Here is a 17449-nt window from a genome sequence, read left to right on the forward strand (position 1 = left end):
TTTTTCATATTTTTAAATGTCTAAACCTTTGGGTAGATGCTAGATGCTTAGTACTTTCCTCTATTACTTCAACTTGTGATAACTTTATGCAAACATTTATGCCCATCCATCATTCTAAATAGTAATCACTCTTATTTATAATTGAAAAAAGAAAAAAAAAATGACAATGCATTGAAATACATTTCCAGTATGAATGAACCATTCTATATAAGCTGTGATTTTTCTTAAACCGACTCAGCATTTGATTGCATTGGCAAAGGTGTAGACATTTTACACAAAACTGTCCTACAATTATACCTAACGTTATAGTCAACTAAAACTGAAACCATTAAAATTCAGTACTTTAAATAAAAGAAACAAAATTAACTTTTAATTTCAGCCATTTGCAGCATTTCTCATCTCTCTCTCTCTAGAAAAAATGACAAACTACAACAAAATCACTAAAATTTTTATCTAAAAAAAAAACTATTCACAATATTAAGAAAAACTGTAATAGTATCTCAATGGTACTAAAACAGCACTACATAAAATCCAAAAGAACCATTTTAAATATATTTATAAGATAATTGGACACCACGTTTTAAATTCGTACTCTTAAGCATTTACTTTTTATAATGTATGTTGTATAATGAATTTGGTCTCATACAAAAAAAAAAAAGCAGATATTATACACCGCAATGTAGTGAAAACATTATACTAGTATTACACTAGAGGGCATCAGTGCAACAAGAAACACCCCACTGGGTAAATATTTGGGTGGCACGAACAAAACTGAGACGAAACATCTGTTTGTGATTTTTAATTTTAAAAAAGCAGTTTCAGTAGATAAATATACAGCTCGAGCTTGTACAACAAACATATTTCTCAATACATCTATAAAACATCAGTGACAGTAGTTTATTCTAAAATGCTCAAAATAGGTGATAATGGCAACAACACTCACAGTTAGGTTACACACTTACAATATGTCTCTCTGAAACACCTACGCGAGAACCTGGTGTTGGGCCGGACATGAAATGCAGATGTGCTTTTGCCATGCTAGTGGTGATTATTGATCAAATAATACAAGATATTTTTTTGGAGAATCTTCCAGCGATCATCTAATATCCAATTGCAAAGCTATTGATCAGTTGGTAAATATCAAAGATATGGTTTCTTTCAAATGAAACCTCTAAAATGAGAGGAAAATGTAAAAAACAAGCAACCAAGTTTACTGAATAAAACAACTTCAACTCCATGTGAAGTCTGACAGCGAACAGCTCATGTTGAGTGAAGTCCAAAATGTTGACTTAAAACAAGCTGTTCCCATAAGCTCCAAAGTACGAGTTGGTGCCCAGTGATGAAGTACTGCACATTCCCACCTATTTTTAGGCCATTACACACTGCAGGTCCTGCACGGTTAAAACCTGGACCTATGCAGTCTGAACTTCAAAAAAACTTGTCATGGTACTTGTTAAAGGGATAGATCGGCCAAAAATGCAAATTCTGTCATTTCATTTTTCTGACAATTTTAATGATGTCCTTACTATGTTTCTGTGCCTTGATCTTTACCCTTGCTGTCTATGGAAGGTCAGAGAGCTCTTGGATTTCATCAAACATATCTTAATTTGTGTTCTGAAGATGAATGAAGGTCTTACAGGTTTGAAACGACATGAGGGTGAGTAATTAATGACAGAATTTTCATTTTTAGGTGCACTACCCCTTTAAAAAGCAGGAGACATACTATATGGTGTCACGTTTACTGTAGAAGAATAATTAAGAACATGCTGTAAGAATTTTTTGGAGAATATATGGCAGATTAAAGTGTTTTTATACTTACAGTAGAAATCAGTAGAATTGTAATTCATAACTTGGAATGTGTCCCTTGCATAACATCTAAAATGTATATCTTGAGATCTTAGACAGCCAGAGGTCAACCAATTAGGAGAATTTGTAGGGTGGGATTTGATTTCATCCAATAGGAATTGATTAGACTGAACAGCTTCTAATTTACAGGTGGTTGGAAAGGAATATAAAAAAGTTCATATATTTTGTGAAAGATTAAGACAGAATCTTTTCTTTTGGAATAACATGCATCTTTCAGTGGGGTCAAAATCCAGTGCAGTACAAATAATGCTCTAAGCTGTGAATTTCACATATACTAAAATGTTTAAGCTCAGAACGTATATTGTTATCTCTTTCTGTTTTATGTACAACTGGGCTGAAATTAAATGAAAACTGTCTGAAAATATACTGATCCTCAGGCCATCCAAGATGTAGATGAGTTTGTTTCTTTATGGGAACAGATCGGAAGAAATGTAGCATTGCATCACTTGCTCACCAATGGATCCTCTGCAGTGAATGGGTGCCGTCAGAATGAGTCCAAACAGCTCACAAGACTGGAGTGGTGTGGATTTCTTGTGGATTATTGTGATGTTTTTTATCAGCTGTTTGGACTCTCATTCTGACGGCACCCATTCACTGCAGAGCATCCATTGGTGAGCAAGTGATGTCATGCTTCATTTCTCCAAATCTGTTCTGATGAAGAAACAAACTCATCTACATCTTAACTGACCTGAGGATGAGTGCATTTTCAGCAAATTTTAATTTTGAGTTGAACTACTCATTTAACAACTCGAGCAATAACAACTTTGGTTTGCATCTTCTCTTTCATTTGTTCATGCAACATTTATGCCGTGACTTGTCCAAATGAAGGGCACAAACTTTTGCTTTGCATTCTTTGTAAGTTAACATCTTGAGGGGACAAAGAGGTACAATCCATCTTCAAGGTTCATGTGAAAACTGATGTGCACCAGAACACTGTGAAGGAATAACATCAACTCTTTGGCGTGTGTCAGTCATCAGTGCTTTAAAAACAACTCTTGAAGCTCTCTTCTATACAGTATGGAATACATTTTATAAAAAATAGATTTTTGCTTTTCAACAGCGCCCTGAGGGTTGTAATTGTCTGCTAGTATTGACACAATATCCACATTCGTTCCAGGAAGTCTCTCTTTCTGTCTCTTCAGACCCACTGGCAAGAGGCCTGTCCCACTGGGATCAATGGAATTCCACTGCGAGTCTCTTCTGGCAGGCCACACGGTCACCTCGAACATCAGCTACATCACCATCAACGACAAACAAAAAGTGTCAAACCTCCGAAAAATCTGGAGAATATTCTTTTCTTCCACATATGGAAGGCTGGAGGGTCTGGGTCTTAGGAGAGAGCCGTGGTGAAGGTAGCAGCTTATTGGATTTTCTGAACCCAATCCAAGCTCTCATTGGCTCTTCTGGACCCAATCCCAGCTTTCATCGCTGTCCTTCCTGTTCTTTTCGGCCTCTATGATCTCTCTGTAATGCCTCCTGAAGAATCCCATCTGTAAAACACAAAAATAATTGCTGAGTGTCAGCATACAGTGTGGGACAGTGGACAAATGATGAAATTATACTCCTTTTCCCAATCACGTGTTACCTTACTGTTACAAAATACAAAGTGTGGGGACAAAAAAATATATTTTTTAAAGAAATTGATATTTATATTCAGAATGAATGCTTTACATTTTTAAAAATGACAGTAAAAGCATCTCTATTTAAATGTCTAATTTTAAATAAATGCTCTTCTTTTGAACTTTCTGTTCATCTAATAATCCTGAAAAAAATGTATCAAAATATAAAGTAGCATAACTCTATTCAACATTGTTAATAGAATGATTTCTGAAGGGTCATGTGACGCTGAAGACTGGAGTAATGATGCTGAAAATTCAGGTTTGATCACAGTAATAAATTACATTTTAAAATATATTACAATAGAAAACATTGTTATATTAAACTGCAATAATATAAAAAAAAATCTGATTTGATCAAATAAATGCAGCCTTGATGAGCAGAAGAGACTTTCAAAACATTAAAAATTGTACTGATCCCAAACTTTTGAATGGTAGTGGAAATTTGACTGGCAGATCAAATGAATGAAAATGCAAATTCATTCTTTGCCACTTTTGGAGTGTTAAAAGCTCACAAACACTGTTTTAAATGAACTTGACCAATCACTGCAGATTAAAGTAAAAGTCGTAAAGTCGTGACGTATTGTCAAGTATGGTTACCCATACTCGAAATTGGTGCTCTGCGTTTAACCCATCCAAGTGCACACACACAGCAGTGAGTAGTGAACAAATGCACACACACACACACACACACACCGTGAACACACACCCGGAGCAGTGGGCAGCCATTTATGCTGCGGCGCCCGGGGGGCAGTTGGGGGTTCGGTGCCTTGCTCAAGGGCACCTCAGTCGTGGTATTGAGGGTGGAGAGAGCGCTGGACATTCACTCCCCCCACCTACAATCCCTGCCGGCCGGGGACTCGAACCCACAACCTTTCGATTACGAGTCCGACTCTCTAACCATTAGGCCACGACTTCCCCCGGCAACAATTAGCAACAATGAAAGTGTTTTTTGACCTTGCATGCATGTCAACCTGTTGTTGGGGACTCCCAAAACCAAAATATGAACCTTTCATAACCCATAATAGGGGCACTTTAAGAAAATTTGGAATTTATAGTGAATATGGTGCTTTTCTTTGTATTGAAAACACTGGCTCTCAGCTTCTTTAGTGTTTCCCAGAAGAAAGTAAGTCACACAGATTCGGAGCAACAAAGCAGCGAGTAAATGATGTCATTTTCGGGGCAACTATCTCTTACTAGAGCCAATGGACATGGTCGGAGTCAGATAACTAGTGGGATGGCAACACAGATAGCGCAACTGTAAAGAAGTGCATCAGCGCAGGAAATATGCTGTTCCTCTTCCTGTGACTCAACAGGTTTGTCTTTTGTTTGAATACGGTTTATTGATTCAGATCCCGGCTCTCTCCAGGCATTTCCTGAAGTTTGAGTAGCTGGACATGTGCAGCTCTTGTTGAGGAGGTTTATTTTGGCAGATTTAGGATTTGGGGGAAAAAGTATCCCTACACCAACATTCCAGGATTTGCTCTAGTATTCCCACTGGAAAGTAATGGAGTGGAAAAGAAAAGAAGGACTTGTTCGAGAAGCCTTGAAATCTGTTCGGTTCACTTTTATGTGTACGTGTAAATTATTGTCAGCGCTGTGTTTTGTTACTTTACGGCTGCTCTAGAACTCTCTATTGACCCCTCAGGCCAAGAAAAACAGCAGTAGTGTGTGAATGAGGGACATGTGACCCTCTACAAGTCCAGTTGAGGGAATATCTCTCAAAACTGAACTACCATCAGAGCACTAATTAAAATCTGATTCATTTCATTGTTTCATGTACTCATGTACTGTAAGAACTGTTTACTTCAAACAAAACAGTTCATCCACATCCGCTTTAATCTGCCTTTTTTTGGCAGAGGATATTAAAAGCATGCTAATTTAGCTGTAATGGGACGCTGCACATGAGCAGGTGGCTCTGCTCTTTCAGGTCACATTCTCCGCTCACACTGACTTTGCTGAGCTGAACTGCTGTCCAACAGGAACCGTCTCAGGCATGTGCTTTGTACTTGGTCTCATGTGAAAAGGCAAAGTGAACATGACAAGCAAACAGCCTCATCTGGAAGTCTGTGTGTTTTAGACCAATGAGGACAGATATCTAGTAGAAAGTCTGATGTATATTTGCATGGTTCAACATCTTCTGTTGGTTCTGGAATAATGTGTCTATCAAGCAATCATACTTAAATATGACTCTAATCCTAAAATCGGTGAGAAATGACAAGTTGATCATGTTGTTTAAGTTCATGATCGCAATTCTCTAGACATTAGGAATGATCTGAAAAGTGTGTGGTGCTCATTAAAAAGCTTTTCAGCCAAGCTCATGAATAGTATAGCAGTTAGGTGGGCAGTAACAGCAGCAGATTACCGCTCACCAGCTTCAGTCAGAAACTGAAGTGAGTGGGTAATATGGCCCAAATTATCATCACAATATATGTTTTTTCATATGATATGATATTGATGTTTAAAAAAATCTTTAAATATGTCATTAATGAGGAAGGAAATGCTTTGCACATGTGTGTTACACCTCAAGAATGAATGTAAAAATGTCTTGGTTTAGAGAAGCTTCCTTTTAATTACATTTTTTTCACCAATTCTGTTTGTTTATCTATTTATTTATTTATCTGGATTCTGTCATTTGTGATTTAAAACAAATTTATCATTTGAAATAAATTATTTCATAAAACATTTGTCTTTTTTTAAATTTTCAAAAAAGTTACATTTACAAATATAATCAACTGAAAATATATCAGTAAATTCAGAGCACACCATTACATTTTTTCTACTTTATTGATCGTGTAAATTGAAGAAAATATGACAGAAATATCTTAATATTTTATAGTAAAATGTACTTTTAACGTACACACAATGTAATGTTATATAATTTATAACACACATATATATATATATATTATTACTTTGAAAAGTAAATCTTATAAAATAGTAACATGTTTCTGTCATTATTTCTATCATGAATGTCCAAAATTATTTAAAAATTCATAATTGATATTGTGGATTTTTTAAATTTTTTATAAACATCCATATTGCTTCTGCTTGGTCTTAAAGTTGTTGTTTTACAGTATGTGGACAGCTCCTGTTTTTTCATTGTACTGTGACCGAAACATAATGATTATTTCCCTTAAAGTGTGGCTGGTGTCAAATTTTAAACGTATTATAATGGCCGCTGCACTCTTGCCAACCCTAAACCTAGGCTTATAAGAATGTTCTTTAAGCCCCTAAATCCAGAGCAAACCCGGACGCTGCTCCAGAACCAACAAGGATGTTGACTGAGGAACATGTGTCTGTCTGAAGTGCTACCTTCCAGAGCAGCACCGCCAGCAGCAGGAAGATGAGGATTCCCACGAGGAGGCTGATGGCGATGATCCATCCCACCACGTAACCCCTGGGCTCCTGACTGTGAAGGGCCTCAAACACCAGCTGCAGGACAACACAAAGAGAGTGAACATACACACACGAACCAGACGGGACACGACATTAAGCATAACCTCACCGAGTCATTTCCTGAATTTTATAATGTCTGTGCTGAGTCTACAGTATACTGGGTGTTGACCCGATTAAAAGGAAATGAGATTTTGAGTCAACAAAATCAAGTCAACAAAATCAATCAAACACAGGTTTGCGAAGGTTTTCATCCTTAATCCAGATCATCACAGAATGCCAGGAAGAGTCTGTTTGTTTGCAACTGGATGTCATTATTTGAAGTCTGGTTTAAATTAATGACTACTTTTGGATGACCATTCCCTCTGAATAACATACATACACATAGTTTCATGCACAATATGTGTTATATGGCATATGTGCTTGCTGACCCTGAAATGTGGAAGAATTTCACCTCTGAAACCATAATGTACTGCCACAAAAACACAGCAAACAGTTCCCTCAATGGAGCTGGATGGAAATGTTGCATGAAAAGCTAGCAGAAAATCCCAGTCTGGAGCGAGATGCCAGCCCAATTAAATCTCGCTTCAGCTTCTGGCCACAATTTCACTCCATGAATGTGAGGGTCGACGGGAAAAACACATTCAATCAAAATCACAAAACAGAGATAATATCTCAGTTGTTTCTTTGAAACAGCAATGAGATACAAATAAGACTTTCGATGAAGTTTAGAAGAGATCTTAATCTGAAACTGCTCAGTTGCCAAAATACCAGTGCTATTTTAGTATTATTTACTTACTATTATAGTATTTGATAAGATGTTTATTTTGTAAAAATGTGTCATTTTCTATTTAGGAATTCTTTAACATTTCAATTAGCTTTATTTTTATTTGCTTTAGTTTGATCAGTTTTAGTACTTAAACCTGAACTTATTTTATTTCAGATAGATAAAAAGTTGTATTTGTAATATTTACATATTTCAGCTTCATTTCAATTAAAAAAAAATGTACTTAATAGTTTTAGTTTGAGTTACAAATAAGAAAATGCAATATATTAACTTGAGCAATGAAATCTAAAAAATCTCAAAATGAATTGAAATATTTTTCATCAAATTCTATTAACATCAAGTTTTGGTTTTAGTAATTGTAGTACTTAAGCCTAAACCTATTTTATTTCAGTTATATACATTTTTGACTTTTGTTTTAGTTAAAAATAAAAACAAGGCAAGATACTAACATCAGCAATGAAAACCATAAAAGAGCTGTAATATCTTTGTCTTTGGGATTAACATTTCTATATGATCAGACTTCTTTTTATTCAATGGAAACTAAAGTGTAAGATATAAATATTGCACTAAATAAATCTGAAGCATTTGTTGAACTAATGATACAGCAGCATATAAAGGTTTAATGCTCACAGTTGGTCTGTCATTTCCAATTAGTTCAGGTGGCTGTTAACATGACGGAAATGATCCAGTTGAAACACACTACAAGACTGTGTGGTATTAATTCTTATATGTGGGCAATGCCATTTGTAAATGAGAGTTGCGTGTCCAGTGTTTGCCCCGGGGAGCGTCGTGTGTGACTTAATAACGGATTGCTTTGGGACCGATGCATTTCCTGAGTGCTGAGGGCAGAAGGGGCACAGACACTTTTAACAGCCCTATTAGGAATTGGCCACTACACTACAAAAGGGGGGCTGAAACTGGGTCAGAAACCCAATCAGTCCCGAAACACAGACACCGAAACACAGTCCCATATTCCTCCAATCAATCGGCACGCCGAGGTCTGCAGTATTAGAGGCGACTGTTCTTGAGCACAGCTGTAGAGTAAAAAAAGCCCCCCGCTCCCATATGACCGGCAAACTCAACCCAGATTTCAGCGGCTACTACGAGCCAATGAGCTCAGAATCATGCGATCGGAGAATTTCATTTTCTTCCGTGCATCAGGGGTCCTGATCGCTTTCAAAGACAATAATCTGTTCGCTTTCAATCTTACAATGAAAACCACCAGCATGTCAGATGAAGTCTCTGAAGCTCTGAGGCTAGTTTACAGTAATGGTACAAATATGCTTGGCCAGAGATGCTTGACTGTTGGATTGGATTATTCATGTATTTGATCACTTACAGCAATCTCGTCTGGAAGTCCGGTTGAGACCTCCACGGCCCTGTCGTCCAGCTGGACGTGACCCCGTGTCACAAACTGGATCACAGAGGAGCTGTCCTGCAAACCACACACCAAGACAGACCAGTTATTACACTTAAAACCAAAACTAAAACCTAAAATTAAATGTAATGAAATAAAATTAAATAAAACATTAACTGAAATAAATTCAAGTATTAAAAAACCTTTTTATTTCAGACAGCAGCCAAGGCAACATTTTCCCCTTTATTTTAGTTTAACTTAATGTAATAAAATAACTAAAACTTGAATAACAATGAATAAAAATATAACAAAACTACTAAAAATGACAAAAACACATCTAAGTTACTAAACTAATAAAGCTACCAAAATGACTAAACCTTAAACTAAATTTAAAATGAAAACAGAAAAAATGAAAAACTATAATAGTATCTCAAAGATAATAAAATAACACTGAGACAGACACATTTACACAAAATAAATAGTGCTAATTTAGTATTATATTATTATAGTATTTATCAATGTTCAATTAGCTTTTATTGTCAAATTTAAATTTCAAGGTTTAGTAATTTTGTTCAGTGCTTTGTTTATTTATTGACTGATTTATTTATTCATTCATTTATATATTTATAAAATATACATATTAAGCTTATTTCCAAGTAATTTTAGTACTTTGTTTCTTTTTTTTAAGATTTTGAAGTTTCAAATTTTAGTTCATTAGTTTTTTAAATTATGATTAGGTTTATCATTTAATATTTATATTTCAAATATTCTAAAACAACGTTGAATAATTTCCATTAAAAATGACAACACTAAATGTAAACAAGACATTGCTCAAGCAGTAGTATTTTGTGACATTTGTTGTAGTAAATTATCTTGTCTATCACTTTATGATTAGGTTATAAAAATAATGTTGTTATTATTTGTTTTATTAGTTAAATGTAATGTAAATTTATATGTTGAAGTTTGACTGATCTGTCACAATAATTGAGATCCTTATGGGATTTGTGCCAGATAAATATTTATAATAATATATATTGCTGCTTATTAGCCTCAATGTAGTTCATCAACTTCTTTTTGGCAGTGGCTTGTCATGTAGCCAGCTACTTTTTATTTAACTAAAGGTTTCCGGTTGACTGAAAGCTATTACTAAGGCTAGCCTGACAGTATTTTAACTAGTTTAGTAGCTTGTTGCTTCAATTCTACAACAGTTAAAGTCTTAATCACACTCTGAAGACTTGCATTGACACTTCAATAACTTTTTACTTAATTACAGCAATAACTCACCCTCTGTATTATTTCAGTGTTCAGTAGCATTTGCACATCTATACTCGTGGCTTCTTCTTTAGCCTGAGAGCTCAGACTGCAGGAAATAGTAAGACACGCTCTGCCAGGCCGGTCACAGTCCTGTTGACACAGGATACCATCAAAGATTCACCAGTTCAGCACAAAAACTTGTGTGAAATGAGTGTTTTATGGGGCATTAAATGCTGTGATCCACTGCACTAATGTACATGCATTGACAAAAAGGCCTGACAAACAACATTAAATATGCAGATATGGCTTATTTCCAAGTGCTAAATGCATTTGAATGCCATTTTCACACATTGTGCTTTTTCCTCTGAACTATGAACAATAAGTGCTTTGTCATACCAGAACTTTTCTGCCTGATTTGGTGAAGAAAGCAAAAATGGTGTGGAAGATGCTCTCCTTGTCCTGAGGGATTGTGCAGGGTTTGGGGTTCCTGTGCCACGTGCAGTTCCCTCGACCTTCAGATACCTGCGGACAAACAGAAAACAAGAAAATGAGCCAATCTCACAGCTCTATCTCAGCTAAATTACACCTGATTTCATAACAGACTTCTTTGCTGCACTAACTCATAAAAAAGAACAACATTAGTACATTAGTATTCGAATAACAAACGGAATGATTAAAGTACATTTCAATCAGCATTATTTTAGTTTTATTGAGATATTATAGTTTTTATTTTTATATTTTCAGTTTTCTTTTTAATTCTAATTAATACAGTTTTAAGAATTTTATTGTGTTTTTGTCATTTTTAGTAGTTTTTAAAAAATATATGTCTATATAGTTTTCATAATTATTTCTATTGGTTTTATTTTAGTACATCAAGCTAAACTAAATCAAAATGAGGATGTTGCCTTGGTAATTAGCTGTAAATATTTGTATTGTTTTAATTTCAGTGTTGGTTTATTATAATAACCCTGATTTCAATCAAAATTATTTTAGAACTGGAAAAATTATACGGATCGGTTTTATGAATTAAAATTATTACTCATTCCATATCAGAATTCTTTATTTTTAACTTAAGAAGTTGGCGATGATTAACAATCACACGCAAAGAGAGGGAAATCTGAAATCCTTCCCAGCATGGTTTGATACAGGCTGTATAATGGAGTAAATGTTGAAAATAAGTGTTATTTTGTGTGTGCTAAAAGTTATCCTGCTACAGCTGCTTTATAACAGAATTTTGGATTTGCCTCATTTTTGAAGTTTGCATCATTAATTTGACTTTCCTGTTTAATACTGTCAAGCTGCTTTGAAACAGTGTGTATTGTATAAAGTGCTATACAAATAAAGGTGAATTGACTTGACTAATAGTTAGTTGCAATTTTTAGTGAATTCAAATGAAAAAAGTTTACTGAAGTATTACTTATAAATATTGGTTTTAAACTGGCTTGCTCAAATATCTGAGTTGCCTTAACTTGGGTCTACTGAATTTAATTTGACATGGTACCTAGTTATTCAAATCTACTTAATTTTTTTTACTTACTAAGGCCATAATCAATACTTTTGGTTATGACTCAATGTGACTTAATGACTCATTTTTTAAGTGTAAAAATGTTTCACGAAAAACATTAAATACATGAGAGTTTAAGTTTTCAGAGTGTTAGATGACTGGAAATCGATGTGCTGAGATGCTCACAGACATTATCATTTATCCAGTGAGCTCAGACCTGCAAAGCAATTCAGATAACGAAAGGAAGTTCTTTCCCAGCGGGAGTTGGGAAGCCTTTCTCTGACAGCATGTCCCATCTGGAGTGATTTAATGTCCCGCTGCCCCTTCCTCCCCTCTGCCCCCGGGGAACACTTCACCTCTTCCTTTAACCAGCATCCTTTAGAGTCTGACCTCCATAGAGGAAAGCATCTGAAGACCTCACATCGTCTTCTCTCAAGTCAAAGGAAGGATCTCTGCCTGTTTCACGCATGATTTTACAAACACACTAGTCTAAGTGTGTCGTTCATGGGCTGATTTCAATACAGTACTGTTTTAAAACCAACTTGCCTCCCTAGATAGTCATTGTTATTTAAGAAATATAAAACCCAGGCTCATTAGAAAAACACTTATCCAAAATGATATTACATTATTGCATCTTTTGCTTTCAGACTAAGATATAAAATGTGCAGGGAGTGACACTAAAACTGCTTTCAATTGTCCAGGAAACAGATAAACACGAATCTGGCAATGTTTTATTACGTACATATAGTGGCAGTTTGGAAACTAAATATCTGATTGTGGGCACAAAATTTGTACTGTCTTTCAAAAACACATTTATGTGTCGAAACTTTGCATGCACATTCATGACCCTAAATGAGGAAAAAGTCACCAAATTTCAAGAATAAATAGTTTAATTGGTGTTTCAAGCTGTTTAAATGTGGGTCAAATTGATCTGAATACAAAATGAGGGTTAAAGTGTGTTTGCTGATGTCATGTAACCCTCTCTAATTTAAGAGATCTCATCAGCATCGAGGGACGAGCCCAAGCGGTTTATGTATAAATGCCCCATATGTTTTCAGTCATGTGAGGAGTGGAATTCCTCCACGTGTGCATTTTTAATTAGGCCGAGTGTTTATGCTGTCCATGTGGGCACCTGGGAACCTCCGCTCCTCCTTGAGTCGAGTTACCTGACATTGCCACTATGCTACAGGTTAGTCAGGGTGAACAGAAGCTTTCCCCAAATGTCCCATTCCACCCTTTCGTGCAAACCATTTAATCCTCTCGTAAGTGATTCCATATGGGACGTAAAGGGTGGGATACAAACCTCCCCCATCCTCCCATTCTCAGTAAACAGGTTGATCCCTGGCCTCATCTAGCAATATGGCCGATACAAGGGTTAAATCAACATAGTATGTGGTGCTGGTCTCTGTATAAGCTTATTGTGAGTTTAACTACCTAAACCCATCTCTCACCTCTGAATTCACTATAAGCCTGAGGATGTTGACCTCACTGAATTCTCACTGTATGAGAACAGAACATAAGCAACACGCTGGCTTCTATGGATATAATATAGATAAAGCCTTGCGCTGTATATTTAGCTTCAAAACATGGAACAATTGTGGCATTTATAAATTACTTTAAATAATGTAATCTTATACTTAACCTTAAGTAGAAATAATGTTTTAAAGGTAATATAAGTAAGACATAATTGACATTGGACCATAGAATTACTGAAAACTTAATGCATGTAATACAGGAATAATGCGAAGCCTTACATTTTTAATAATGCACCAATCTAGCTTTATTATTCCACTTATAGCATGATTATGAAGACAAGTTTTGTCTCTAAAATGCTCAAAGTACTTACTTGCTATGCCAATTAACTCTCAACAAGCCTGCGGCACCATTTCAAAGGTGTTTGTTTGAAAATTTTTGCAAACCAAGGTTGCAATGCAGCTAAGAAGCAATTTTTGCGGTATGTTCATTAATTCACAGTAAATGCTACATTAACTGATCTCTGCACACACTGTGAGTTTGGGTTTAAAATGTTTAAGCTTATAACATGCATTTGTCAACACAACATGCACCAACAGTCTAATGAGATGCGGTAATAAACCTCCCGTTGTCAACAAAACAGAAGCTGCAGTTTTAATGCTTGAAAATGAATTAAGACAGCCACAAATATTATTGTATTGTGATTTTATATTCTATATTGTAATTTTATAGTTGTATTGAACAATAAAAATAGTTTTATTTTATATTTCTTACATACTATTTTTTTATTTTACACTGAAATATTAACAGTAATATTTCTTATTTTGTTTATTTATAATATTAATAATGATAATAATGATAATTATTTAATTGTCATATTATATAATAACAAAATTGTCAGCCAAATTTTGCAGCCCAACTAGCACAGCAAAACTGCTGCTTAAAAAAAATTCTATAAACAAAAAAAACAGTAAAATAAATAAATTTTACATTGCAATATACATTTTTTATAAGATAAATTAGATTTCGCAATTAGACCCCCCCCCCCCCCCAAATCATCCAGCTCTAAAAGTACAGTGAGTATCTTGCTTAAAATAGCATATTACCAGCTTAGAAAGAACACGGTGAATTGATATGGACATTTTTCAAGCTTTCTAAGACTCTGTAAACCAATCAAAAACAACAATGGCAAAATAATACCTAGCATGAACAGGTTGGAGAAACCACTTACAGCAAAAACAAGTGTGATGAGAATGGACAGCTGTTTAACTAATGTGAGGGAAAATGATGAGAAAGAAGTTTAGCTAAATAAACAGGCGCATGAGGGGCAGGAACTCACTTGTGTGTCAATGATATGGAACATATCTGCTCCATTACCAGTCAGGCGGTTGGGTATCCTGATATCCACCGTGGAGCCTGGAAGTCTGCTGGGCCCATTGTTTATCACCTACACAAACAACACACAGGAAACAGATCAATGCTGGGATTTACGCTCAACACAACAACTAACAGCTAATAGAGCAAACAGTACACTTCATATACATTTAAAACACATTATAATGCAGCTTGGTTCTGGATTTGTCAAATGTGACATTTTTAAGTCCTTTTGGCTTCTTTATTTGGGGGACAGTGAATATTTGGAAGTTGTGTTGACTTAAATGCACTGACACTATTGGATGAGAACTGAACTGAGCTGGTGATGGCATCGCTGTTTTTATACATGAATTGAACTCATTCCATAATTGATGAACTTTAAACAGTTATTGAATCAAACTGAATCAACAATGAACTGAATAATAACTGTTGTCATTTTAGAGCTGCTTTAAAACAGAACTGATGTTTGTTTGCATCACTGAATCATTATTTTCTTATTTATCACTATAAAGCTTCTTTGAAACAATCTGTATTTTATAAAGTGCTATATGAATAAAGGTGGCTTGACATTGAATTATTAAAAATATATATAATACAGACATAATGTTAAGCCTTTCAATAATGCAACGATGAAACATTTTCAATAATACTACAATCCAGCATCAATTATTCAGCTTATACCATTACTATTACTACTTGTTTCATCAAGAAATTTCCCAAGGTTTTGTCCCTAAAACAATTCCTAAAAGTTTTTACTTGTGCCCCCAATTAAGCCTCAACAAGCCTGTAGTTTTCTGTAATTTAAAGCAGGTTTATTATGGCATAAAACCTTTTTCTACTTGAAATAAAATAAACTTCAACTAAAATAAAGTAATAAAAATAAAATGTATTGTATTCCAAATGGTTGCCAAGGCAACAGTCCTATTAAAACCTACATTGGAAAACTAAAAAAAATGACAACAAAAAAACTCAACAAAATTAAAACAGAATATATATAAATAAAATCTAATGCAAAATATGAATAAAAACTAGTAGTATATCAATGACATTGAACAATTCAGTGAACAATTCGTCATCACAGCCTGTGAAAAGGGCCCATCATGTAAACTATTATATTAAACTATAAATTATTACCTTTTTTTACCAAGTAATTGATCCCCTGATATTGCTAGTGCTCATGAATAAATAAGATACCCTGTCATACCTAACTGTACTAGATTCTGCAATACAATGTACCGAGAAACATCACATCTGAACTGCATATGAACATATTGCAGTGTGGGATACCTGAAAGGTGAAATTGAGCGGCTGAAAGCTGCACTCCAAGTCGTCTAGCTGAACGAAGCGTGATCGGTCCACTGAGTTTCCATACACAAAAGACGTAGGCGTGACCACACTGTAGAAAAGACTTACAGTTACTATGGTAATCCTTCCTGCCTCTCACTTAACGCGATTCATTTGATGTATAATATAGAATACATGTGCTGCTGTCAGAATTACTTTATTTTAGTAAAACATTGCAAACTCTTGGAAACTAGTCCATGTGTTGGTAGAGTGTTGCATATGTTAGGGTTGCATATATGCACTAAATACATTCTTTATATTCATATACTGATTACAGAAACCGTCTAATATGTATGACGTTAACTTGTTAAATGACATAAAACAGACTTTGATCTGATTTTACATCCAACCCCTGGAGATCATGTTTATATTAAAGTGTAGCCTCTGGCGCACTCATCTAAAACATTACAAGGAGGACGATCTCATTATCAGCCTGTACATCTTGCTGTAGAACATGTTGTGTATTTAAGCCTCATTCATCTGCGAAACAAGTGAGCCTGTAGCTTTGAAATACTCCAGCGCCACAAAGAAACTGGTGCCAAAGAAGAAATGTGCACATAAGCGCTGTATACAGAGCGGACCGCAAATGTTTCTGGTGTTATCAGACGTCGGGAGGTGTAATGGGCTGCAAAGCTGTTACAGGAATAGACCACCAAAAAACGAAAAGAAAACTCTCATATTATGTACCCGTATGAACTGATTTTTCTATGAAGCACCAGAGATGTTGTGAACAAAGGTCACTCTGATCTTATGCAATCAATGAAAGTGTTTATTTTTGATAATCAGGCTTCAGAAGACTTGGAATATAGCGCACAAGACATAAAGACTACTTTTAAGGTCTTTTGTAGTTTGACATCATTCAATTTACAAGTTTTGAACATGAAGGTGAATAAATAATGATGACATAAAATTTTTGGTTGGACGTTTTCTTTAAGCCGTCTCATGAAGTGTAAATCTTACCCTGTGATTGTTGTGTCCACCTCATGTACCAGCGGTATGGACAACTCCAATGTGTTATCATGAAGTGTGATATTATGTTCTGGATTGGCACTAAGAAAAAAAAAAAAAAAAGAATAAACAATAACAAAAACTATTTATTTTGACATTAGTCATTCATTTACAAAAGAGGGTTTTCAAATAACATATATAAATCACTGAGCAAGGATGCATTAAATTGATCAAAAGTGACAGTTAAGACATTTATAACATTAAGACATTTTTAAAGATTTCTATTTCAAATAAATGCTGTTCTTTTGAACTTTCTATTCATCAAAGAATCCTGAAAAAACATGCCATGGTTTCCACAAATATAATAAGCAGCACACCTGTTTTCAACATTGATAATTATCAGAAATGTTTCTTGAGCAGTAAATTAGAATGATTTCTGAAGGATCATGTGACTCTGAAGACTGGAATAATGATGCTGAAAATTCAGCTTTGCATCACAGGAATAAATTACATTTTACAATATATCCACA

At 35.0% G+C, this 17449-nt stretch overlaps 1 protein-coding gene across 1 annotated transcript in view; it reads right to left on the reverse strand.

The window, feature by feature from the left end:
- Positions 1 to 785: 785 nt before the first annotated feature.
- itga9 (integrin, alpha 9) overlaps positions 786 to 17449 on the reverse strand; it is an 87421-nt gene continuing 70757 nt past the window's right edge. The window contains exons 21-28 of the mRNA XM_079439339.1: positions 16932 to 17021; positions 15915 to 16023; positions 14593 to 14700; positions 10673 to 10798; positions 10307 to 10426; positions 9005 to 9100; positions 6798 to 6917; positions 786 to 3356 (exon numbers count right to left, since the gene is read on the reverse strand). Of these exons, the coding sequence (XP_079295465.1) occupies positions 3258 to 3356; positions 6798 to 6917; positions 9005 to 9100; positions 10307 to 10426; positions 10673 to 10798; positions 14593 to 14700; positions 15915 to 16023; positions 16932 to 17021 (868 nt within the window). The 3' untranslated portion in view covers positions 786 to 3257. The remainder of the gene's footprint in view (positions 3357 to 6797; positions 6918 to 9004; positions 9101 to 10306; positions 10427 to 10672; positions 10799 to 14592; positions 14701 to 15914; positions 16024 to 16931; positions 17022 to 17449) is intronic.

This window comes from Barbus barbus (assembly GCF_936440315.1).
Source record: "Barbus barbus genome assembly, chromosome: 18".
Lineage (NCBI taxonomy): Eukaryota > Metazoa > Chordata > Actinopteri > Cypriniformes > Cyprinidae > Barbus > Barbus barbus.